This window comes from Paralichthys olivaceus, chromosome 24 (genome assembly GCF_024713975.1).
Source record: "Paralichthys olivaceus isolate ysfri-2021 chromosome 24, ASM2471397v2, whole genome shotgun sequence".
NCBI classification, from domain to species: Eukaryota; Metazoa; Chordata; class Actinopteri; order Pleuronectiformes; family Paralichthyidae; genus Paralichthys; species Paralichthys olivaceus.
Genome location: NC_091116.1, coordinates 4,955,549 through 4,979,706, shown reverse-complemented (window position 1 = coordinate 4,979,706; position 24,158 = coordinate 4,955,549). Strand labels below are relative to the sequence as shown.

General features: G+C 41.7%; 3 protein-coding genes across 4 annotated transcripts; 1 reads left to right on the top strand and 2 right to left on the bottom strand.

Annotated features, from left to right (window-relative positions):
- Window positions 1–5: 5 nt before the first annotated feature.
- Window positions 6–5,035, bottom strand: LOC109639758 (uncharacterized). 2 transcript variants are annotated; one of them, XM_069521399.1, is made up of 8 exons: window positions 4,903–5,035; window positions 3,825–3,862; window positions 2,795–2,992; window positions 2,634–2,702; window positions 1,688–2,484; window positions 1,470–1,607; window positions 614–725; window positions 6–179 (listed from the first exon to the last, which is right to left on the bottom strand). In XM_069521399.1, the coding sequence occupies exons 2-8, from the start codon at window positions 3,859–3,861 to the stop codon at window positions 106–108; spliced, it is 1,425 nt and encodes a 474-aa protein (XP_069377500.1). In that variant the 5' UTR covers window position 3,862; window positions 4,903–5,035; the 3' UTR covers window positions 6–105. The 2 variants fall into 2 exon arrangements, with proteins under 2 accessions (XP_069377500.1, XP_069377499.1); XM_069521398.1 differs by lacking the exon at window positions 4,903–5,035 and adding an exon at window positions 3,970–4,169.
- Window positions 4,924–9,378, top strand: LOC109639759 (adrenodoxin). The gene is made up of 4 exons (XM_020103403.2): window positions 4,924–5,478; window positions 7,077–7,201; window positions 7,353–7,482; window positions 8,217–9,378. Exons 1-4 carry the CDS (start codon window positions 5,342–5,344, stop codon window positions 8,323–8,325), a joined length of 501 nt encoding a protein of 166 aa, XP_019958962.1. The 5' UTR covers window positions 4,924–5,341; the 3' UTR covers window positions 8,326–9,378.
- Window positions 9,379–11,164: 1,786 nt separating this feature from the next.
- LOC109646515 (rho GTPase-activating protein 20-like) lies at window positions 11,165–23,555 on the bottom strand. Its single transcript, XM_069521394.1, has 16 exons — window positions 23,332–23,555; window positions 20,499–20,584; window positions 18,524–18,697; window positions 18,265–18,414; window positions 17,179–17,220; window positions 16,988–17,072; window positions 16,788–16,865; window positions 16,344–16,410; window positions 15,904–16,077; window positions 15,589–15,761; window positions 15,132–15,296; window positions 14,585–14,697; window positions 14,314–14,506; window positions 13,543–13,657; window positions 12,325–13,265; window positions 11,165–12,197 (listed from the first exon to the last, which is right to left on the bottom strand). The coding sequence occupies exons 1-16, from the start codon at window positions 23,416–23,418 to the stop codon at window positions 11,442–11,444; spliced, it is 3,399 nt and encodes a 1,132-aa protein (XP_069377495.1). The 5' UTR covers window positions 23,419–23,555; the 3' UTR covers window positions 11,165–11,441.
- Between the last annotated feature and the right edge of the window lie 603 nt (window positions 23,556–24,158).

Sequence of the window (24,158 nt, the reverse complement as noted above, 5' to 3'; positions counted from 1 at the left end):
GCAGATAAAATCTTAAAGTTTTATTCAAGGAGACAAACAAGAGACTATGTTGTCTGCAAGAGAGATCAAGATGTTAACTCTCTTGTATTTGTTTCTTTGTGGTCTTCACAGAATGATTGGGTACGAGCAGATGGATGCTCTCCTCAGGTCACAGTCAGCAGCCGTCCACCAGCTCTCATCTGCAGAACAGGGTAGGGACAGATTGAATGGTTGGCTTGCCAGACAAAACACATGTTCTTAAGGATATTCCTTAGATCAAGTTTTTAAGAAATTGGTATTTAAAGCGAAGAAAATGGTCAGGACCCTAATAAACTCAGTTTACAGTCTTTCATAATGCATGTAATACTTTTATCCCTGCAGTTATCTGAGCTTAACCCTTTAATTAATAGTCAGCTAAAAGAGTGGTTTTATAACACAAGCACATACCAGAACTTGTAACAACCACATTAACACAACCCCTGATTGTATTGAATTGAACAAGGCTCCTTTTTATTACTAAGACCTCAACTTATAGTTGCACTTCAGTGGCCTCTTTGTCCGATACAGAGAAATGCTGCCTTTGCACATTGGCCGTGTGTGTTTGTGTTGTGTGTGAGTTAGAGTGTGGTCCCACCTATCTGGAACATCTCCAAACAAACAGGTTTGTCACTGCGAATGTTGGGGTGGCCCGGCTTCCAGTCACTGTAACTCCATTCTGAGCCGTCCACCCATGATGCCTTCTGGTTCTGAGGTGGGCAACACGCATATGGTATGTCAAAAATATGTAGACATATAAGCTTGTTTCACACAATTTACAGGAAGCACTCCGATCCTTCACATCAGTAAAAGTAGCAAAGCCTCACTATACTCTTTGATATTTCCAACATTATTGCCCTTACCTTCAAAAAGCTTTGTGTTCAAATTATCAAAAGTAAAAGTACTCAATGTAGGCAGTTAATATTGTAAATTAGTTGTATTTTAATAATTTTGGTAGTCAAGATTGAAATCAGTGTCTCTTGTAACTTGTAACTGATAGTAAATAATATAGTGCATGAAAAAAATATATATATCCCTTCATCATTTTATAGATTAGAAATAAAAAGGCATAAAATTCAGTCCCTTATAATTTGTCAAATTTACAAAAATCTATTTGACTCCAAATAATAGACCTTTTTCCCATTTCACTTTTTTTGCATTCTGGTCTCACTTAGCAACAGGACATAAACATATGGATGGTTTCTAAATAAAAGTTCACAGGTCAATGTTTTACCAAGGTAAGAATAACACTATCTGTCTTGTTGATAACATATCTGATGACACTCTCCTTGGCCTCCATTCAGTGCCACAGGACCAGACTGCTGGTGTCATACTCAGAGAGCCATTGTATAAAAATGGTGATATACGGAAAGTTAACTAAAATATCATGCTATTAATATTTAACACTTCAGAATATGTGTAATTACTGTAACTGTCAGTGAAAATGATCTTGCCTTGATGGTGCCTCCCAGCCAGGTCAACACTGGGTTTTTCTCACCACCCTTGGTCACCAGGGAAACTAGGCGAGAATGCAAATCGCTGCTGGTTACAGATGCAAGCTCAGCATTTGGGGCAAGAGCTCTGCAGATGACCTGGAATAAAAGGACACAGAAAAAAATTGTGAGATTCAATTTGAAGAGTCACAAAGTAGTCTTGCTGTAGATTGTCTAACCTGTGCATCCTGGAAGGCCATTTGTGTGGGGTTGAACTCATAGCAGTTTCCATTGATGACCTCCCCCTTACAAGATACTGTATGTGTTTGGATTCTAGAGGCAGAGGGTTCTGTTCCCTGTCTGGAACCATCTGGGATAGACTTGAAGGGTTCAGTTCCCTGTCTGAAACCATCTGGGATAGACTTGAAGGGTTCAGTTCCCTGTCTGAAACCATCTGGGATAGACTTGAAGGGTTCGGTTCCCTGTCTGAAACCATCTGGGATAGACTTGAAGGGTTCAGTTCCCTGTCTGAAACCATCTGGGATAGACTTGAAGGGTTCGGTTCCCTGTCTGAAACCATCTGGGATAGACTTGAAGGGTTCGGTTCCCTGTCTGAAACCATCTGGGATAGACTTGAAGGGTTCGGTTCCCTGTCTGAAACCATCTGGGATAGACTTGAAGGGTTCGGTTCCCTGTCTGAAACCATCTGGGATAGACTTGAAGGGTTCGGTTCCCTGTCTGAAACCATCTGGGATAGACTTGAAGGGTTCGGTTCCCTGTCTGAAACCATCTGGGATAGACTTGAAGGGTTCGGTTCCCTGTCTGAAACCATCTGGGATAGACTTGAAGGGTTCAGTTCCTTGCCTAAAGCCTGCTGGGATCTTATGAGCATGTTTGGTTCCCTGTCTGAAACCATCTTGGATCAACATCTCTGGCTCAGTTCCCTGTCTGAAACCATCTGGGAGATGATTTTCAGTGGGTACCTCCACCCGCACCCAACCATCACCATTCTTCTGTGCTGGAACATCAACAGGGACTGGAAGACAGAGGGCCTCTAAATTAATTTTTAAGTACAGTTTATTGATATTGTTCATTTGTAAAAGCTGAAGATTTTGGAGAATAAATTACATTTATCTTCCTAGAAATAAAATCTTATAAATAAATGTAACTTCAAAGCTTCCTCACTCTCATCTGTCGGCCAGTGTCTTCTCTCCATCTCTCCAAACCCATTCCCAAGAAAGGGGCTGATGACAGCTAGAGGACAAAATGCAGAAATGACCTAATTGCACCCATTGTTTGTTTTTTTTAGATTTGGGGCTAATCAGTGTTTCCATAATTAAACTCACCGATGTTGTCTTGCACCAGGCCAGTGTTGAGGTCAACAAGGAGCCTTCCGGAGAGCTCTGTACCTTGTCTGAAGCTGTCTGGAATGGGTCGATGGATGTCAGCATGTTCGATGCCCTTTTGAAAGCCATCGGGGAGCTGGTAGGTTGAAGATGTCTTCTGCAGACCTCGAAGGACTGCAATTGGGATGGCTTGGAGGCCTGCGAAAGGTTAGGTTCATCGTTAAAAACCCATTCACACTGAGGATCATGCAAACAACTCGTCCTGCTAATTCACTGTTAGAGATGTTGACGTACAGGCAGAAAGGAAGACCTGTGATATTGGTTGAAGGAATCTAAGACCTCCTTGCAGATTTAACAAAAACCCTTTGAAGATGACAAATAACGGTCTAGCCTTACATATCAATTATTAACTTTTGTTCCAGATGAATTTATATAGCTTTTCTTTTACTATGTAATAAATCACTGATGGTCAAAGTTTAATTTCTGCACAGACACTGGAGGTCAGCTGTTATGATAAAACTATTGTTTGCCATAATGTTTCTGCTTTGGAAACAACCCATAAAGCCACAATTAATTATGATGTGGAAATATCAAACAATTACTTCTTTGTAGAAATGGGAAAAGATTATCTTGCTATTGTAATTTCCACAGGACAAATTGAAGAATCAAGATCTGTAATGAAAATATCAATGTGAAGAGTGTTCAGGATCAAACAAACAAGAGAATGACTTAATCTATATCAAAAAAAGAACATTTTTGGAAAGACTAAAACATTTTATTCCGATTGGTAATACATTAGGATTTTTCAAATTTAAGTCAGCAATTGTGTTAATAACTTGTTATAACCTACTTAATTCTTTCATGGGTTATCATTTTAGTAATTTGTTTCAGTTGGTAACAATTCTCATATTTCAGTGAGCAAATTAAAGCATCCAATAAATCCAGTAACAAAATAAGATAGGAACTATCAAGACGTTTTACCTCTACACTTAGTGTATCAAATGAACACTGAGAGACTTAGTCATCTTACCTGACACTGTCAGGAGTAGCAGCACGAACCTGAACATCCTGTCAACAGAAGACACAGAGCAACACTGGACAAATGCAACCTATCACATTAAGTTTGTAGTGTTCTCTTTCAGCTCCGTAGGTTAAGTGAATTGTGTGTTGCTTACCTGAGACAGGTGTGACACACTGAGCAAGTCAGACAGAAAAGGTTTCTCATTAATATGTCAACCCTTCACTTTGAATGTGATCATTCATTAATCTTTATCTCCCACAGATGATCACTCATATTTGATGCACTTATCAGTGTTGCCTGATAAAGTCTTGAACACAACGCTGATATAACAGCTAATAAAGAGCAGGCTGTCAGTAGTTGTCCTGTGACGTCAAGCTATGGTGTACACATCCTGTTTTCTGGGTCTTGCAAGTATATCGATGGTGAACGGCACTTGGTTTAATCGAAGGCAGCTCAATCAATACTTGTGAACAGGGGAGATTACAACATGTGTGTATATGTGACAGTGAATGATGGGTTTTGATGTTGTTGGGAATATATAAGCAGTGGCAGAATTCACTGATCAGTAATTTGAAAATAAAAATAACCCAGTCTCAGTGCTGATGGATGTATCAAAATGAAATCAGCTCCATAAAGGAAATATAGATAATATAGAATGTCAATAGCCTGTGTGAAATCCTCACTGTTGATAAAAGCTGTTTCTACCTTGATTAACTCATCATGTGTCGAGGGGCTGCCTGTTTTGAAACTTTATTTTAAAGTCTAAAGTCTTTATTTTCTTTGTGATAATCTTGGCAGGAGAGAAGAGAGTAAAGGTCCAAAAAATGTATGATCTGCCAAAAACGAAAAAACATCAGAAAAACTTCTCTGATAACAAAAAAAAATAAAAAAAACACAAACTCTTTGGCAAAGTTACGTAAACACGTGCCTCAGTTAGCGACAGCAGGAAGCTGGGGGGAACAACTTGAAAATAAAAGTCTAAATTAAAAAAAACTGCTGATTTGAATAGCGATAAATGTGTCCCTATATAGGAAATAGGATTAATATAAACTTACGATTAACACGGTTTAACTTCTGAGTGATTTACCTGCGTTAAATTGCAGTACTTTGTTGGGTAAAGCTTTTATTTTTTGAGCCCTGACAGAAAGTCGTGCTGTTACGCTAACGGTGAAAGCACTTCCTCTTGTTGTCAGGAAACTCCTCGGGGACGTTTGCCTTCAAATTTGATCTCATTAATTTTTAGCAGTGAAGCTGCAGCTTTAGTTTCACGACCGCAGCACAATGAGCGAATCGCCTGCGGGACAAACAACGAGCAGCTGCCGCCGGTGACACGTTACGTAATGTCGGTGACACAGTGACGTCCTGCAGCTAAAACATCTAGCCTAGCCAAAGCTAAGCTAACTCGGTCGTTGAAGCCAGCTCCGGGGAGTCTCTCCGCTGAAAAGCTCGAGAAAAGTGCCGCTTCCTCGCTGTCAACTGAACCCGCCCGCGTGTCGCGTTGCTCCATCCTCCCGTGTGTCCGAGAAATGGCTTTGGTGACAGGACTGAGGAGGCTGCTGGCTCCGGTCCGGTTACGGGATTACTCGCGGACGACGGCGGCGGTGGCTTCGGGCTCCTGGCTGACGGGGCTGAGGGGGTTCACCAGCGGCACGCGGCCGCTCAGGTTAGTCGCTTTCACCGCGGAGGAACTCAACCACCTCATTTTATTAGTATAGCCCATATTCATAAATCACAATTAGTCTCATAGGACTTTACAAGGTGTCACATCATCTGTTCTTAAGCCTCAACAAGAGCAAAACGACCAAAAATGTTTATTAACGGGAAAGAACGTAGAAAGTTTTGACCATTATGGAAAAGTGTGTGGAACTCCATTCAGAAAACAGGCAATTCTACCTGACCCTTGCTATGAGTACACATCAGGCTGAAGATCAAGTAGATCGGGTAAACCGATTCCACCAAACATTATCATTTTATTTGCTTAACTTTATATAAAGTACACAGAACAGATGTAATGGAAGCACCAGAATTTACTTTATTTAAATATCAACTGCTTGTACTTTCTGACAGTTGATTCTCTAATGCAAATACATTGTTTGGCCAGTGGTCATAAAGCAAGGCAGTTTTATTTATAAAGTACTTTTAATACACAGAGGTAGAGGTAGCTAAATTAAAAGGAGTAGAATAAAAGAGGCAAAGAGATCAAGAGGTAAAGGAAATGAAAATAGAATAAGATAAAAGAATATTGGTGAGATGACACACTTCAGTCAGGTCTGTCTTTGGGGCGGTGATCGGGACAGCTTGGTTTGTGTTTTTGCCACATTATCACAAACATCAGAATAAGTTGCTGCAGCTGTATCCGTCAGGCTGAAGTGATCCATCCATGTGTGCAGGTACAAGGCTTTGGACCAAGGCCGGGGTTTCCCAGGGCCAAACAGCCTGTCAAATTGAGCAATGCCTCTTGACTTGCTGCTCAGGTTGAAGGTTTGGTTTGGCATGCCGCCCCTAAACCGGCTGACACCGTCCCCATGTGCTCACGTCAGATGAGCGACACTGACCCTGACCCTTTAATAGCAATCATTTTCAGAAATCCACTTGGCGTCCGATGCAGTTTAAGGCAGTAATAGCCTTAGACATTGCATTTTTTTGGTGTTTTTCTTTTAAAGCAGATTATGTATGGTTTCCACTGATCTTTGAGTTTTCCAGAAGGTCACTGAGTTCACTGTTTATGGCCGGGGAATTTCAGGGGACACAACAGGAACAGTATGAACTGAAATTAATTTTGTAATTAGTTTATGGAAAGTCATGGAATTAAAGAAGTCAAGTGGCTTTAGATTATAATTTTATAAATTTTTTCAGTAATGACAAAAATCGGGCAGATTTTCAGTGTTTTGGGGTGTTTTATTTTATGAGAGCTGGATGACTTGAGATTTTATTCATAGTATTGTGCTGCATTCAATTCATTTACACTGCAGAAATTACCCACTGTCTAAAAATGCAGCTTTATACAAATCTGGTGGAATCTGTGAGTCACTATATTTATGTTAATAAATAATAAGATAAGTCTTCCCCCAGAAATTTTGAAGTGTAATGATCAGCTCTGACCACTAGAGGGCAGTGGATTGTTGCGAAACAGTGCTGTGTGAAAATTTACTACAAATATCTCATAACATATTATTGTTTTAAAATGTGAATCATATTTCTTTAAAAAAAAAAAAAGTAAATGAATAACCTGTTATGTTTTCTCTCATGCATGTTGCTCAGGTCAGACAACAAGGTGACAGTTCACTTCATCAACAGAGACGGGGAGAAGGTCACAGTGAAGGGTTCCCCTGGAGACTCACTGCTTGATGTCGTTATTAATGAAGACCTTGATTTTGATGGCTTTGGTATGTAGGCACACTCACATACATGTGTATATGCACATTTAAACATTGCATTTGTGAGGTCAAAGCTTCTCTTTCGCAGGACAAGATGTGTGTAGATGAGCTTGATCTCATCCATCATCTAGTGTTAAAAATGTGTATTTGTGTGCTGTAGGAGCGTGTGAGGGGACGCTGGCGTGCTCCACGTGCCATCTAATCTTTGACGAGGATGTTTACAAGAATCTGGGGCCGGTCACAGATGAGGAGCTAGACATGCTGGACTTAGCATATGGCCTGTCTGACACGTAAGGAAACACACACACATAGACACAGGCGCACACATACGAATTGGTGTTTTTACACAATTGGGATTTTTTATTGAGAGTCAATGCTTGTTCATCCCTTTAACTTAGGGCTTCATCAGTATTGTTTGCATACAACTGCAACAAAGTGTTTCCGGGGCCTGCACAATCTGAGGACTGGAGGAACAGCAGGATTTGTGGGATAAGGGCTCACCTAAGGTTTTAACTCAGATGTTTTCAGACCTGCTAAAAACTATAAACATGTTCTTTAAATTAAAAAACGTTGCTCAGCTGCATTTAATAACTGTATTTCAGTATTAAAAATACTATAAGCACTGACAGACAACTCAGAAAGCAGTTGTCACTAAACTTCTCCTCTGTTTGTGCTTTTAAAATATATCCTGAATGTGCTCACTTTATGATCGGATATCACTGCCCCGCTGCATATGCATATAATCAAGTATGTAATTTGTGTCAATGTTAGGTCACTGAGAAGCGTAGCACTTCATTTGATTTATTATTAAACTGAAGCGAGTCAAAGGTTGTCAGCTGAACAGGTGGTCCTTCTGTGACCACATCACTAAGGACGGGTGTTAATACATAAGAGTCAAAATGCTGCAGACAAAACCAATCTTATCATTTCCAAACTAGCATATTAATTTTAGACGAAACAGGAAAAGTGACTGGCATCTAGTTTCAACACTTGGATGTAGAGTAACTCCCCATTTCCTCATCAGATCTCGTCTGGGCTGTCAGATCTGCCTGACGAAGTCTCTGGAGGGAATGGTGGCCAGGGTTCCAGAGAGCGTAGCCGACATCCGACAAAGCAAAGATGGATCTGGTTAACCGTGGAGCCGCTGCTGTGGATCATGGGTGTAGACAGTGTGGTTGTGTCCGGTCACAACTGAGTGAACAACATGCACGCATAGATGATGGTACGTGAAAATCTGCCAGTACTGCTACTGCTGTACTTGGACGAATGCCATGGCACTGCATTCATTTTTAAACCTCCCAACTCACAGGAAATCTACAGACAACTTTTAATAACCAAGTATGAGTACAGGACTCAACAAAATTATTTTTATAGAACGTAAAAGTGCCCCCTTTCTGCACAGTGTCTGCTCGGACATAAACTGTTTATAAAGATGGATGATGCTTCTCCACTTCTTTCCACTATCCAGAAATGAAGCCAGAAAATCTTGAATACGAGCGCTGCCTTTTTTACATTTGGGGACAGAGTCTGTGCAGTAACGCTCAGAGGATGGATTTATCACTTTAGGGGAGCAGTCATGTTGTCCATCTTTATATACAGTCCGTGGTTAGAACATTGCTGCTGTATTGTGGTGAATAACAACAATATTTAAGGTTTAAGTTCTAAACTTAGATAAACCAATCATATCACCAAATTGTAAACTCTACCTATGAATCATCTTGTCGCTATGGATGTAGTGGAGGGCAGTGTTTGATGCTGGACTCTCGCTGTCGTCCACCGCTGTTCTTCTCTGTTATCTAGGAAAGTGTCTTTTTCTCATTAACGCCACTAAGTTTACACGTCCAGTCGCAGTTTCTTCTCTCGACGCAACATCCAAACGTTTGAAGTTCAGGTGTGAATCCAGTCGTATCCACTGAACAAGCTGAGTGGCACGTGTGCGTGTGAGCCAATAACAGTTCTCGATGCCTTACAGATTGTGCTGATACTGACACCCACTTGCCCCACCCCTCTCCACAAAAACATATTTTATTATATATATATATATATAGATATACTCCTGCCATTGTTGGTTTGATTGAATCTGTCATGTAACCGTATAACTTCATCATGTGATTGTACATAACTAGAACACAAACACATTTGTGCATAGGGTGAAAAATCATGTAATAAAAAATCACCTTTCTGAAGGCATGTTGAGCTGTCACTTTGTATATGTCAAATATGGAGTTTGAAGAGAAAATTATCTTAGTAAATCATCTCATTGTCTTTTTAAATTGTCTGTTTTCTGCTTCCAGTTAGAAGAACTAGAATGGCACATGCCAAGGCCCTACAGTCCCCACACTTAATTTCATTTTTTCAATTTTTTTTTTTTATCAAGATCCATGAATTATTCTCTGAATTCTTTCAATGTTAAAGAATGTGAAAAAACATTATTGTATCAGTCTACCAGTCCTGATAAACACCAGAGATTAATCAATCCTGCTCAGAAACAAGCAAACTTTATTTGCAAAAGCAGAGTTTATAGGCATTTAAACGTACGCAAGTCTGAGTACAAACATAGGAAAACAATTACTGTACAGAGGCTTCAACAACATAAAGCAAAGACCTTTAGGCATATTGAAATGAACATTTAAGCTGCTTAAAATATATAGCTTTGATAAAACAACTTGAAAATGTGAAAACAACATTGTTGGCAACAGACAGAAAAAGATACAAAAAATATCTGCAACAAGCCTGTATGTATTAGTGATAATAATGAGAAGCATCTGAAACGTTTGAGTAGAAAAGACTCAGAGTTTAAAAACCTCACACCTGATGAGCAAGCACATATAGCAAACTTCGGCGGCTTCTAGACGAGTCCGCTTACTGCTGATGATGCAACATTTGGCAAATAGCAACACGAATAGTAATAAAGTAGATTTCTAAGAATTCTTATAAAAAGTTTAAATGGTGAATAATCTCTCAAACTTAACCTAAAACTCCACTTGTGTGAAAGTGAAACATACATGTATAGATCCTTGAAGCTGTTATCCTAGTTGTTCTTTTATTATGAAATGAATAAATATACTCTGAAAAAGTTCTGTGCACATCCGCCTTACCCAGGCTACATTTATTCTACAAGTGATATTAAAAGATGTATAATTATATACCATAACTTCAGTTATGTTCAAATGTACAACAGAGGATTAGGGCCATATCGAAGGAAATATTCAGAGATTTTGAGACTAAGGTCATATTACAAAAATAAAGAATATGATCCTAATATGATGAGAAAACAGTCACTTTAATATCTTAACTTAATTTATATAATATTTCCATTGAATTCTCATTATTATTCCCATTACTTTTCCCTTTTAGTGGCCCTAATACTGTATAGTACACATGCAACTGTTGTGCTACAACATTTAATTCCATTGTCAGCGTTTGAAAGCCTAAAGTCTGCACTGAGCAAAATCCTTTACTTTTTAAGATAAAATAAAGTTATAGATGTACCTTTTTGTTTTTCCTCAGCAAACAGGGAGAGAGTTACTGTTATAGACTTAGGTAAAACATATTGACATATTCAAATTTAAAGTATGGGCAACCACCTCATTATGTTGTTCAAGCCTAAGGGCCTTAAAAACCTGTGTTTTAGCCTCTAATGAAGTTGTTGTCTTTAAGCTTGCGAGTTGAACCATAGTTAACTGAAAAGCTTATTAACTCTGGATTGTACTGAAACTAGAAAGGGTTGAGTATGAGTGTTTTAAAAGCAGCTGTATGATTCTGTATTTGAAAATAGCAAAGACGTCATCATTATACTGCAGTAAAGCATCTTATGTTGTATTTTTACTTGATCCAATTTCACTCCAGGTTTAATCCACAGACTGTTTATAAAGATGGACGACATGTCTCAACTTTCCTCCACTATCCAGAAGTGAAGCCTATATAGTCTGGATACGAACCCTGCTATCCTGTATGGGGGGGTGGAGTCGTGGTAGCGAGGTCCCATCAATACATGCACATGACCAATCGTGAGTCAGTCTCAGCTGTCAATCAGGACGTTTCACCCCGATTTTACACCATTGAATAATTAATCAGAACCAAACTTAACATAAAAAAGAGCAAAACGCCAATATGATAAGAACTACTTTTTCTAACATGAAGGATGCGGGGATTATGACATATACTGCAGTCAGCCAATCAAGACGCTTCGGCTTCACTTTAATGGAGCAGTATTGTCGTCCATCTTTAAATACGGTCTAGGATTAAATCAGACGTAGGATTCTTCGGCAAAGAGTAGCTGGTCGAAATCTGGCTCTGCTGTGGGGTCGTTGCATCTCTTCAGCCACTCCCTGCGACTCTCGACCAGTGCGAGCGCCACCTGCTGGCTGCTCTGGGGGTTGCTGCGCCGGTGCGAGGAGAAGTACTCCCTCACCGTTTTGGTGGCACAGGGCGAGAGACAGAAACGGGCCTCAGACGTCTCACCCTGCGAATCCACCTCAGACACCTTCAGTCCTGGGTCGCTGGGCAGCCTCGCCCGGCCGAGGGTGGAGGCTTGCTCCACCACCTGCCGTCCAGGCTCTGACCCCCGGCGGTGATGGAGCCTGGTGTTACACTCACCCTTTACAGAGTGAGTCTTGTGTCGCTTAAACAGGGACAGAGATGCAGGGCCGTGCTTGTAAAATAAAGATGGTGACGGCTGCTTCAGCTCGCTCACGTCATGTTCAGCTGCACACCTCTGGATGGAGATGTCACCTGCTGTAGAGGCATGGCTGGTGCTGAGCTGCCTGGAGTCTGAGCTATGGCATAAGGGAGATTTAGGGAAGTAGAGGCTCCCTGTTGAGCGGTGGTGACTTGGGGGGCTGGATGTGTCCTGTTTAACATGGCCCCCTCCTCTGGTATCTTTGCAGGACACTTTTGGCTTCTGTTGACTGCTGGAGACGACTTTTCCTCCTGCCTTCTCACATGCTTTTCCTTTTTCTGGGACGAGTTTGCCAAGTGTGAGCGACATATCGATGGATCCTTCCTGTTTGTATAAGCACATACAATAAATATAGGACATTATGTGGTATAAAATAATCTAAGCTGCATCTCATGGCCTTTAAATTGAGCTGGAGCTATCACGACTCAAGTCATAATAAGATTTAACTTACCCCAGTCTTGTCCTCGTCGTCTTTCTCTAAGTTGTCTTGTTGGGTCAGTGACATTCTCCGATCTTTCCTCAGCCAGGAATTTGGATGGAGGCCCCTGCAACCTCTTAAAGTCCCCCAGTTGAGTGGTTCTCTGGGTGGGGAGCCTTTGGGAATTGTTTCCAGCTCTGGAGATCCATTTGAGGTCAGAACGGAGCCGATGCTAGTTGTAGACGTCACAGCGGTGGAAATTGATGCAGAGGTATCAATGGAGGGCAGGCGTGTTTTGGACAGGTGAAGCCCCCGTATGGCTGTGCAGATGTGGTCACTGCTTAGGGAGTCAAGGGAATCCAGGGAGGAGCGTGTGGGTGCAGGGGAGGTGGCGGTAGAGGAGAGGCTGGAGGAGCTGGCTCCCAGAGCTCCACCATGAAGGTTTAGCTCGCCTCCAGCTCTCCTGCTCTGACCTCCAGAGTGTGTGTGAGTGAGTGTGTGAATGCTTGGCTTCTGTAAAGGCTTTTCTTCATCTTCCTCATCCTCACCAGTGAGACCGTCTGTACTCCCTGTGAGACACGGTCTGAACTTGGTCATGTATGCGATTGCCGGTTCAGAGCGCCGCCTCTGTCTGTGCCGTCCATCCAGGGACAGGGAGTCCAGGGTGGAGGAGGTGTCCAGGGTCGGTGAGTCCTGGCTGGGGCTGGACAGGTCTGGGTCCTGTGTCCGTCCTCTGGATCTCCGCAGTGGGTTTAGCTTCAGACCAAGTGGACTGTCTGTTTGTGTGTGGTGTGTATCTGGGTCTGTGTCTTGGTCGTAGTCGCTAAACGTGAGGATGGAGTCCAGGCTGCCTTGAAGAGGTTTGGATCGAAGCTGCCGTCGGCTGCAGAGACCAGGCGACCCTCCGCTGCTGTTGTCCAACTCGTTCTCGAGACTGTCGTAGGACGAGTCAGTCAGAGGGTACTTCCAGGACTCTGATAGTCCAGAGAACGAAGGAAGAATCAAGCAAGAGGACATGAATGAGACAGAGGGAAACAGCTTTCTGCTCTCTTTAGATTTGTGTGGAATTTTAAACATTTCAAGAAACCATGAAATAATAAAGACACTATTCTCATTCTATTATTTATTTATATTGAGACGGAAAAAAAAAATCTTTATTTTTTATTTATCTGGCAAGAAGAATGTTGGACTCATTTGTATGGACTAATTTCACTGTGACTTTACATCTCTGTATCTCCATCATTTCTGTACCTGATCCCAGCTCGTCAGTGTTGAGCTTTTGTGGCAGCCCTCCAAACAGAGAGCTGGGGTCCTCTCCTAGGATCTGCTGACAGTGTTCGATCATGAACTTCACCAGTTCACAAACCTGCAGCATACGAGAAGAGGATAAGAGGAGAAGCCTGGTGAAACTGTGTAAAATGTGAAAAGGTTGTTTTAGCATTTTTTCAAGGCTGGTAGGAATCTCCTGCCCTTCATTTCTGAGCAGCTTTGTTACAATGCTTCCTTCATTCTGGAACAAACATGGAGGAGGAGGAAAACAATTTTGCTTCACAATTTTGGTTATCTTGTGTAACTCGTTTCTCGGGATGGCAACTTTGGCAACCAAAGTAACAAATGCCTCTTTGTTGCTGAGCTGTGAGACGCTTAGACAGATTTATTTTGCCGTGTTTCAACATAATAATCCCGGGCATCAGGAGAAGTGGCCAAATCTATTGAGGTCTGGGTCAAATTCCACAGTGTATTTGTGATATTCCACCCTTAAAAAACTTGACTTGACTCAAATATTTTTGCAGTTTGTGAAAAATGTTTGCTCCTCATCTGTAAACTCAGTACATTAGAGCTTAATATCCAATCAGCAAATTCTAGTCGACTGAAACATGAGCCTGAAGCTGTGGTGAGGTTTCTGTTTTGATGAATGAGCTTAAGAGCTGATAAATAATTTGAGAAGATTTGTGTTTTTCACAATTTAGATCTATTAAAACAAAATCATCTTTCAAAACTGCACCAGCCATAATATCTCACCTTCTTAGCTCCCTCTCCTTCCACCTCAGGGCTGCAAGGTGCTCCGGGAGGCCAAAGCATGCTGGGAGCAATGCACACCGATAAGTTGAAACTTGTCATTTGGTTCTCGTGTGCGTTCCCCTGGATGCCATGCAGCATGGCCAACAGGTGGCGTAGCAGCAGGGCGTTTCCTTTGGGCAGGCGAAAAATCATCCTGCAGGATGATGGATTAAGTAGTTAGAGTAACGTGAGGAGTCGAGTAGAGTAACAGGACAGAGCGTGTAGATGTTACCTCTGTATGTCCTGCACCTGTTCTTCCTCCTCCTCCTCTTCCTCCAGAACATCCAGCCATTCTTCATGTAGTTCAGAACACAGCATGCTGCCCGGGATGCTGCGCAGGAAATCCTGAAAGCATCCACGCAGCAGAGCATCATTAAAATAAATGAAATACAGAATAAAAACTATCCTGCAAATTATTGTGGATTCCTCCATTAGAGATCTTCAGTCAACTTGCATTTTTGGCCATTAAAATGGAATCAGACAAATGTGAATAATTGCTGCGTACAGGCGTAACATAGTTTAAGCGCTTGTACACAACATCTCTGTGTTATCCCTCCAGATAATAAGAGATTATAATCCAGATTACACTAACAACATGTAGGCTGCTCTGCTGTGGACAGCTTGTCCTGCTAATTTAACTGTATATCATGTCACTCTGAGGCTGAGCAGGATAGAGCAGATTAATTTTGTGCTTATAGATGTGGGTTAATAAGGTGGCAAACGGTGATGCATGCACAAAGTCACACACACAGTTTTCAAACTAAACAACAGTCCTCGACCTTAAAGACTCCGGCTATGATGAAGACATGGTCGCGTGTCAGAGGAAGTTGAAACTCTCCGGCGTCCAGAGAGTCCCGCAGCTCCCTGACGGCCCGAGCCCCCGCCGGCCGCCGGAAGATTCCCCGCGTCCACGAACCCTCGTGGTACAGGAACACCAACATGTCCTGATGAGAGAGGACAGAGAAAGTGAGGGGTCATCTTCCTCCATATCTCCACCACTGCATCGCTGATGCTTGTATTTGTCTAAAACATTTTCTAACTCAGTGTTAAGTTATCCATCATTAAAGGGAAGACAAATTAAAATAACATTATGTAACTTTTACTGAGCAACAGCGCCCTCTGCAGTGTCATGTGATGGTTAATTCTGGGCTCCGAGCGATGAAGTGGTTTTCATGTAGTTGCTCAGTTAAAGTTGCATATTGTTACTTTGTCTGAATTCTCAGTGTACTCACTCACCATGACCGGCTTTGGCAGAGCGTCCTCTATACAAACTGAGCTGAGAGGCTGTCCGAACAGGAAGCCACGGGGCGCTCCTGCAAGTGACAGCTCATTCAGGTGTGAGGAGGAGCCTCGCCAGAACGCCCAGGTGATGAAGGACCGCCTCCTTTTAAACGGCTTCTGAATTAAGTCTGGAAAGACAACGCAGTTTCCCAGAAGGCATGAGTAAACATCTTTCAAATTTCTTTTTAAATTACAACAACCATCATATACACTCAACAGAGTAAAGCCCTGTTATGTGTAACAGAGTAAATTCCCAGTTGATGGTCTCACCTGCAGATACTTGCTGCAGCATTTCCGTGGGTCGGGGCCTCAGGATGAACTGGCACTGCTTGCTCACCTGCAGCGCCCTCTGTCTGTCCGCAGTTGGTGTCGCAGTGTCCCTGCCTCCTTGAGATGTCGTGTGTCTCACGTGACTCATCTGAACGCTGAATGGAAACTCATGACCTGGGACACAGGATTGAACTGTATCGATCCCTGGAGGCTTGATATAGTTGCCATATAACAACTACCACAGCGCCAAAACATTGCACCGTTAATCAGGGCACACAAGTGAGCCCTCGTTGCCAGCTAACTGTGGTTTCTGAGAGTGAATGGTACCAGTGTGTTTAAAAGACACATCTTGCCTCTGTGCTGATGAGGAAAAACAGAATCACCGATCGTCCAGGAAACAATACATTCACAACAGGGTGTGTTTTTTAAGTGTTGCTCACCTATTAGAGGATAGGGAGAGTTGTCCCTCTTAGAGATGACCCACAGCTGATAGTCTTTCACATTCCCCTAAGCAGAAGACGCAGAGTCAGAGACAAGACACAAGATGCAGGATGAAAGAAAAAGTGTTCACATGCTGCTGGTTTGCATCACATGTAAATTGTGCAGCTGGTGTAATTATTTGCAGCAATTTTATCGTTACTCAAAAAATTGTTCAGTCTATAAAATACCAGTGTGAGTTTTTTTCAGTTTACAATGACATAAAATAAACACATTTTCACTTTAAATAAATTTGAAATATTTGTGCTGGGATTTTTTTTTTTTTTTTATGTGATTCATTTTCTATCAATTAAATGGAATAATGATCAAATTTTCCTAGATCTATATTTTTGAGCCAGACCAGTAGGGTCCACTATAAACTCTCTCATTTTGTCTTTATCACTCACGATGATGCTGAACTGCTGCAGAGCCAGTCGGATCACCTCATTGGTTGAGTCTGAGTTGCTAACAGGAAGCGTCTTGGTCTAGTGACGGAAGCAGGAGACACACACGGCAGTTACTGACGTACATCATCAGGTGGAGAGAGTAGCACAACAAACACACACTGACTATTTACTGACAGATACAGACACCGGAGTAAACTTACAACAGCGAAGGAGTTGATTCCCTTCCCGTACACTCTCATTGGAATGGTTTTAGGCTCCTCCTTCTCTTTCTCTTCTTTTATCCGACTACAGAGGAAGCAAAGAGGAAAAGTCAACTGTGAGACATCCATCTAACACACATACGTAGATACACACAAACACACACTTTATGTTGTGTGAAGGTAAAGTTTACCTTTTGAGGAGGGAGAGCCATCTGTCCTTCTGTTCTGCTGAGCTGAGGGACACAGTTGAAACATATCACATTATTATAGTGTGTGCGTGTGTGTGTCCTGATTTTTCAGTTATTAGTGGTTTCTGATGGGTTTTCATTAATTCTCCACATGCTTTGACAGCAGTGTACATATGATACATGATGACACATCATATTTATTATTATTAAACACTGACATGAAAGGTGGCTCACATTTCTGTAATTGTGAAATCTCGGCCTGAAACAGTTGCGATGGAAGTAATAGAGGGCAAAGTCCACAGGATTTGTTGGTCTAAGTAAACTAGAATAAATAGGACGTCTCGCTAATTTAGTTGATTTGGTGCAAAAATCCCTTTGTGTTTTCTTGTGGAAGTGCAGTGGAGAAATAGTGAAACAAAGAAGTAATGTTACACTAAGATTCTGCAGCTGAACTTTGACATGATTTCTTTTTTTTTCTTTTACATAGGAGGTAATGTTCCAAAACCATTTTTCTATATTGATACCGATCTGATAACGATAAAGACTCTTTATGTGATATAAAAAAATGTAATCTTCTTTTACTTCTTCAAATCCACATTCAACTGCACTGCCTTTGAACTTAATGTCACAGGTTCTTAAAGCTAGTTCTGCCTTCTGCAATTTTTAAGAAAATAAATCTGAAGAGAAGTTTTGATTTCATTCCTGTAGAAATGTTGGATTCTGGCCCCAGTCTACCTCATCCTGTTTGTTTTCTGTTCTTGGCATTAACGGTCGGGTGTACAGCGTCACCAACATATTTACTGTTGAAACATAAACACATTTTACAGCCTCTGACGTTCCGCGGCGTGAACGGGATCAAAGTTTACAGAAACACGATGATTGGGTTTTGACGTGTCACTTGGAGTTGCATTAAAATGTCTCAGACCTTCTAAACACAGTCCTATCAAACAAACACACCAGCGTTACAGTATACAAAGAATGACACTGATCAGAGAGGCTGGGTATGTTTACATGAACATGTTTTTATATAATCAACACATTCCAGCTTCCTTGCTATGTGCGCGTGTGTGTCTGGTGTGAGTGTGTTACCTAAACGTAGCGACACAGTTGCAGGTGGGCCAGCCAATGACGAAGCTCCTCTCAGAGTTCGTGCTGCCCTCGCACACCTCGTCCATGCAGCCTGCCGTCCACATGTCACACACATGCACCTGGGCCTTTTGCTTGAAGTGGTTGGCTGACCTAGGAATGTAAAGAGACAAAAAGGTGTGGAGACATATAAACACACATTTTAACCTTGGACCGTGATGGGAGCGAGAAGCAGCCAGAAATGTCCTAAACCTGTGCTTACTTTGCTTTGGCGATAACCAGGATGTCATTAAAGAGGAAGAGGTGTCTGTCCTGAGTCTGCATCCCCGTCTTCAACTGAGCGTGTGCGTGGAGAAGAAAGGACCTATCAGAGGCTGCGAGGAAGAACTGGACCAATTGACACGTCTCTGGACACAGTGGAAGCAGGAAGCTCTCTCTGAAACACAACACACGGAGCACATCAGCAAGAAAAATCACAACATGTAATTTTTAAGTACAGCAAGAAAATCTGAATTGATCGCTCCACTTTGTAAATGTCCAAGTTTTACTGCCACACCTTGTTTTTGTTTTTTTTTATCCAGGAAGGATGGTGAGTTAGGGAGAAAGTATTCGCTGCAGAGGGGGAACAAGCAGAACAGTGACATTCTCAGTGTGGACTTAACTTCTATTAACCAACTTCCAAAGCCCTGCAGCGTTACGCAAACATGCCTCAATATCTAAACACTTTAAACTGCTGCTCATGTCTCTGACATCTTCTTGTGTAATACACTGACAGCGTGACTGAGTGGTAATGCTGGGCAGCAGCTAACTCATTGGTGCAAGTTGTTTTGAGGCGGACAGTGTCAGTTTATCTGAAGACATGTTCCGTGGTGATGTGAGATAGGTCATCCCCTGCTGCTTAGATGGATGACATGTGCCTCTTTTATCTGTCTCTGAAGATCTGGCCTGATGTTGACACGCTGTGCACGTTCATTAAGTTTGCATGATCCACATTGGATTCAATAGAGATGAATGAGACATCAAAGCCTCTCATTTTCTCTTCGTTATGTAAACTGTGTTGAGCCAGAGGCCGTCAGATCGAGAGCAGAGGGCAGCGTGAGGTCAGTTACAGAACGTTAGAGTCACAGCAACATTACGACTGAATCTTTACACCATTTGGTCATAACATTAAAACAGGTACATGGGTTTGAATGTTGTGGCTGATCGGTGTATTTTTTACCCATGAAGCTGAATCGATAATATAAATGTGTTTAATTATTAAAATGTTGAAAGAGAAGGCATAAAGATGTTATTTTTCATTTGACTTCTCACGTGCATCAAGGCTGATTTTACGATTATTAGGGTCATATTGAAGGAAAACTAATCTGACATTCCAAAAATAATGTAATATTACGAGAATGGGGTCGCAATTTAATGAGAAAAAAGTCTGAATATTTCTAGAGAAAAGAAAGGAAATAAGCAGCAAGGAGAATCTGTGCTCGACAGAATTCCTCTCCTGGATTCAAAACCTTGAACCAATCTCATTGTTTCTTTGTGATATTCACTCGGGGGCTCCACGTTGCGCAGGAGCTTTTTAACGAGGTTATTTCTTCTCCATATGTTCTACGACAGATACTATTAATAGCTGCTGATCCTCTGTTAAGTCTGGTTACAGGTGGATTATCTATCCGAGTGGATTCAACACCTCAGTCAGGGTTGTGCCAGGGGCGTGTGAACGTGTTTGTGTTGGTGTGTGTGTGTGTGGCCTGACCACAGTGACCTCTTTGTTAGAGAACAGGATGAGGTCTGGCTTTTTCTGCGGATCTTTTAATTGAACTACTCACCCTGTCGAGTTGTGTGGTGACACTAATACACGTACTGGTCATAAACATTAACACAACGGCTTTACATAAACACACTGTATCCTGCTTTATGAACCTTGCACTTTTAATTAGCTTTGATTAATAATAATTATTGATAATTATCAATTATGCAACATAGGGCGATTTTTAACATTTTCACATATTTCTTAGAGAATGACTCATGGATCTTGATGAAAAATACCAGCTTTATTTAGAAACCTGATACTCATGACTGTGCAATTTGGTGCAGACCCAAATAAACATCTGGATCTATTGAATTTAAATGTGGTTTCATAAGGAGACTGTTGTTTGTGACATAATGACGTGGTTCCATGGTGGCTCCAGCCCGTAGAAAAGCAAAGTGGTTGAATCAACAAACTGAACCAAAGCTGTTACCTGGAGAGGGTCTTGGACCTGGTGAGAGCTTTGGTGAGGACCAGAGACGGAGCTGACTGACGCCGGTAACTTTGAGACTTCATCCGCTAAAAGAGACAAAACATAGTTCATCAAAATCTGAGCATATACACTGAAGGCAACCTAAACTCATTACACTCATCTTTTCTTGATGGGAACAACTTACAATTTGCTTTTTTGATTCCTATCATCAATATTCATGCTTCATTCCAGCCACGCTGCTCTGTAGAACTGTAAAGGCTCAAATCCCACCATGTTTACATCATGTTTACTCTTCTCACTTGTTACATATAGGCACCTTAATGTTCCATCCATTTATCACAGCACTGGGACTGACTGTGGCCTCGACCAAAAAACGACAAGCACAGCAGCAGGTTGAAAGAGGAGACATTAAACACAGGAATGTTGGAACATGAAGATTAGTGTTCGATCTCTCTCTGACTGCTCTCACACAGATACCCAGTAAAATATCTTTGCTGCATATTTATTTTGTATTAGAGACAAATAGAGATCCTCTTTTTCTTTGCTGGATTCTCATTTCCCCACATGGATCACTGACCATTCATTTCATCCTGTGGTATGGTCACACTGTAGTTCATTTATTCCATTATTTACTCCACCTGAGCTTTAAGATTTTCAGTTTGTTGTGCGTCAGGATGCAAAGATGCAGAAAAAAGCACTTTTAACACTTTTTCTGATTCATTGACACTTCTTCTTATATAACAATAATTTTCTGACAAGTATAAACATTAGGTCGTCCCTGCAGACCCTCTCTTTGCAGAGATATCTTGGAAAACGTGTGTTTTTCTGTCACATTCTCCGTCAGTAGGTCGACCACAGTCACCAGTTTGTCTGCGGAGTTTAAAACATGCTCAGTGCAAACAGACCTAAAAGAGTCCACAGTGAGAATAGATCAAACCCCCTCCACCGAACCACCGACATGCACGTCCACACATTTCTGACATTTCACAACTATTATCGTTGATTTAGTCGTGTCACACAGTGGTGAAACATTCCTCACACTCCAGCCACAACATTACAATGTTACCTTTCAGCCCTAAAAATACACTGCGACATAATAAGCTAATGTGGAAATATGACTTTCCTGGTCTGTTGACTAACACCAGATCAGCTCTGATATTAGCGACCCAACACAGCAGCTAAGAGGAAGCTGGGCTGTTTTAAAGGTTTCTAGGCTGTTTGGTTTACTCTCATATGGATATGCAAATCCCCAGTGATCACTGCGTTTGCTCATATTGTCAGAACCCTGCAGGGACACTCAGAACATACATAAACAATCATCAAGGACAGAGCCGCAGGACTCTTTTCTTACATCACCATGACGTCTTGCAGCCACAGACTCACTGATGAACTAAGCAATCAATCAATAACAGGCAAAAGCTGCACATATAGATATTAGGTTGAATATCAGATGGATTACAGGAAGAAGCAGAGAGATGGACACGCCCCCATCACCATCAATGGGACTCCTGTGGAGAGAGTCAGCAGCTTCAGGTTCCTCGGGGTTCACATCACTGAGGACCTGACATGGACCCATCACACCAGAGTTATCACAAAGACAGCTCGTCAGCGGCTCTTCTTCCTCCGCAGGCTGCGGAGGTTCAACATGGACTCCAGGATACTCTGCAACTTCTACAGGTGCACCATCGAGAGTATCCTGACCGGCTGCATCACGGCCTGGTACGGCAGTTGCACCGCCCTCAACCGTAAGACTCTACAGAGGGTGGTGAAAACTGCTCAGCACATCACCAGGACGGAGCTATCATCCATGGAGGACCTCTACACCCAGCGTTGTAGGAAGGGGGCTCACAGGATATTAAAAGACCCCCATCACCCCAGCAACAAACTCTCCTGTCTGCTGCCATCTGGCAGACGGTACCGCAGCATCCGGACCAGGACCACCAGACTCAGGGACAGTTTTATCCCACAGGCTATAAGACTGTTGAACTCCTGAGCTCTGTGAAAGTCACTACATCTGTTTATAGCAACATATTCATTTACACATTATAATATTCATACACACAAAGAACTATATTTATTTAGTCTATAATAATTCTCATTCTGCTACATCTTCCTATTCATCATATTTCTAAGCTACATAAAAATAAATGAGTGCAATAATTCATATCTGTTCATACCTCCCCATAACTGCTGCTAAATCATGACTGCACATGTTTATATTTCACCTTAGCACCTTATAATGTTTTATTATAATGTTTATTGGCACCTTTTAATGTTTATTTTATTTTTTGCACTAGTTAATGACATTTGTACTTTCTTGTTTATTTGCACTAGTGTATTGGTATTTTTGTATTTTTAGTTACTCTCATTTTATAATTTTTTCTGACACTATTACATGTTGAGCTGCTTGAGGTGCCTGGGATTTAAGATTTTCATTGCCAACATTTACGCTGTATCTGTTTGCAGATGACAAATAAAACCTTTGAACCTTTTGAACCTAAACTGCACAATAATTTTGCCAAATGTCAGTCACACAACAGTCAAGTCAACTATAACTATAGATCTACAACAAACCAGGTAATTGTTCTTTTCATGATTGAAAAAATCTTATAATGAATTTACGTTATTTGCTTTGAAAATGACATCGGATGATTAATTAGTTATTAAACTAATTGGTGATGGGGGGTGGGGGGTGTGACCCCATGTCAGGCACATGATGGTGAAATAACTATGGATGGAGACAATCTGATGCGCGTAAATGAGTCTATTCAGGGTTCTCCTTAACATTTTAAATTAGACACGTGTTACCAGAATCTGGATTTTAAAAACATACCCGTTTGTTTTCCTGCTGCCCTGCACCCCCTCGCCTGAGGCTGTCCTGCTGCTGCTGCTGCTGCTGCTGTGGAGACATGTTGTCCATTCAGCCTCCAGACGTGCTCCGGCTCACTGTCCAACTGTCCTCAGGTGATGCAGGGGACACCGAAATCCCATTGATAACCTCCGTCTCCGGAAGATGGAGACCATCTCAACACAAGCTTGTAGGAAGTCACTGAAAGTTTGCAGCTGGAGACGCAAACGGAAAATTGTGAGAGAAGAGTGAAAAGTTCAGACGAGTTTAAAAAAACTAGAAAAACATAGAAAAGTGAGTAATACAAGCAGCTCAGATGAGACTTCTGCCTCCCTGCTCACCATCAATGAAGGCTGAGCTGTGGCCAAAGCACCTCCTGTCTGGATTATCTGTGCCACTTCTTAATGCGTCTTTACGCACAGAAAGGAGGCGGCACCAACACGCTGCAAAAAAAAAAGGTCCACCTATTTTTAACATAATTCATTTCGCAGTAAATCTTTTTTTTTTAACAAATGATAAGACACGAGTTCACTTTGGGGATAAAGTAACGAAACAACTACAAAATACCTTCAACAATTGAAGAAAAAGTACACAGAAACAGGTATTTGTACACCTTCACCTGTGTGCTTGAGTACTCTGAGGAAATTTAGTTTAAATCGTGCTTCAACATTCCCTTCCTTACTTCGCTGTAATACAGAATTGCACCACAAGAGGGCATTAAAGATTCATCATATACCACCAGCCCTCCGCGCATTAAATGGTCTTTTGATAAAATTTGTATTCCAGAGTATTTTGGGTCATATTGAAAAAAC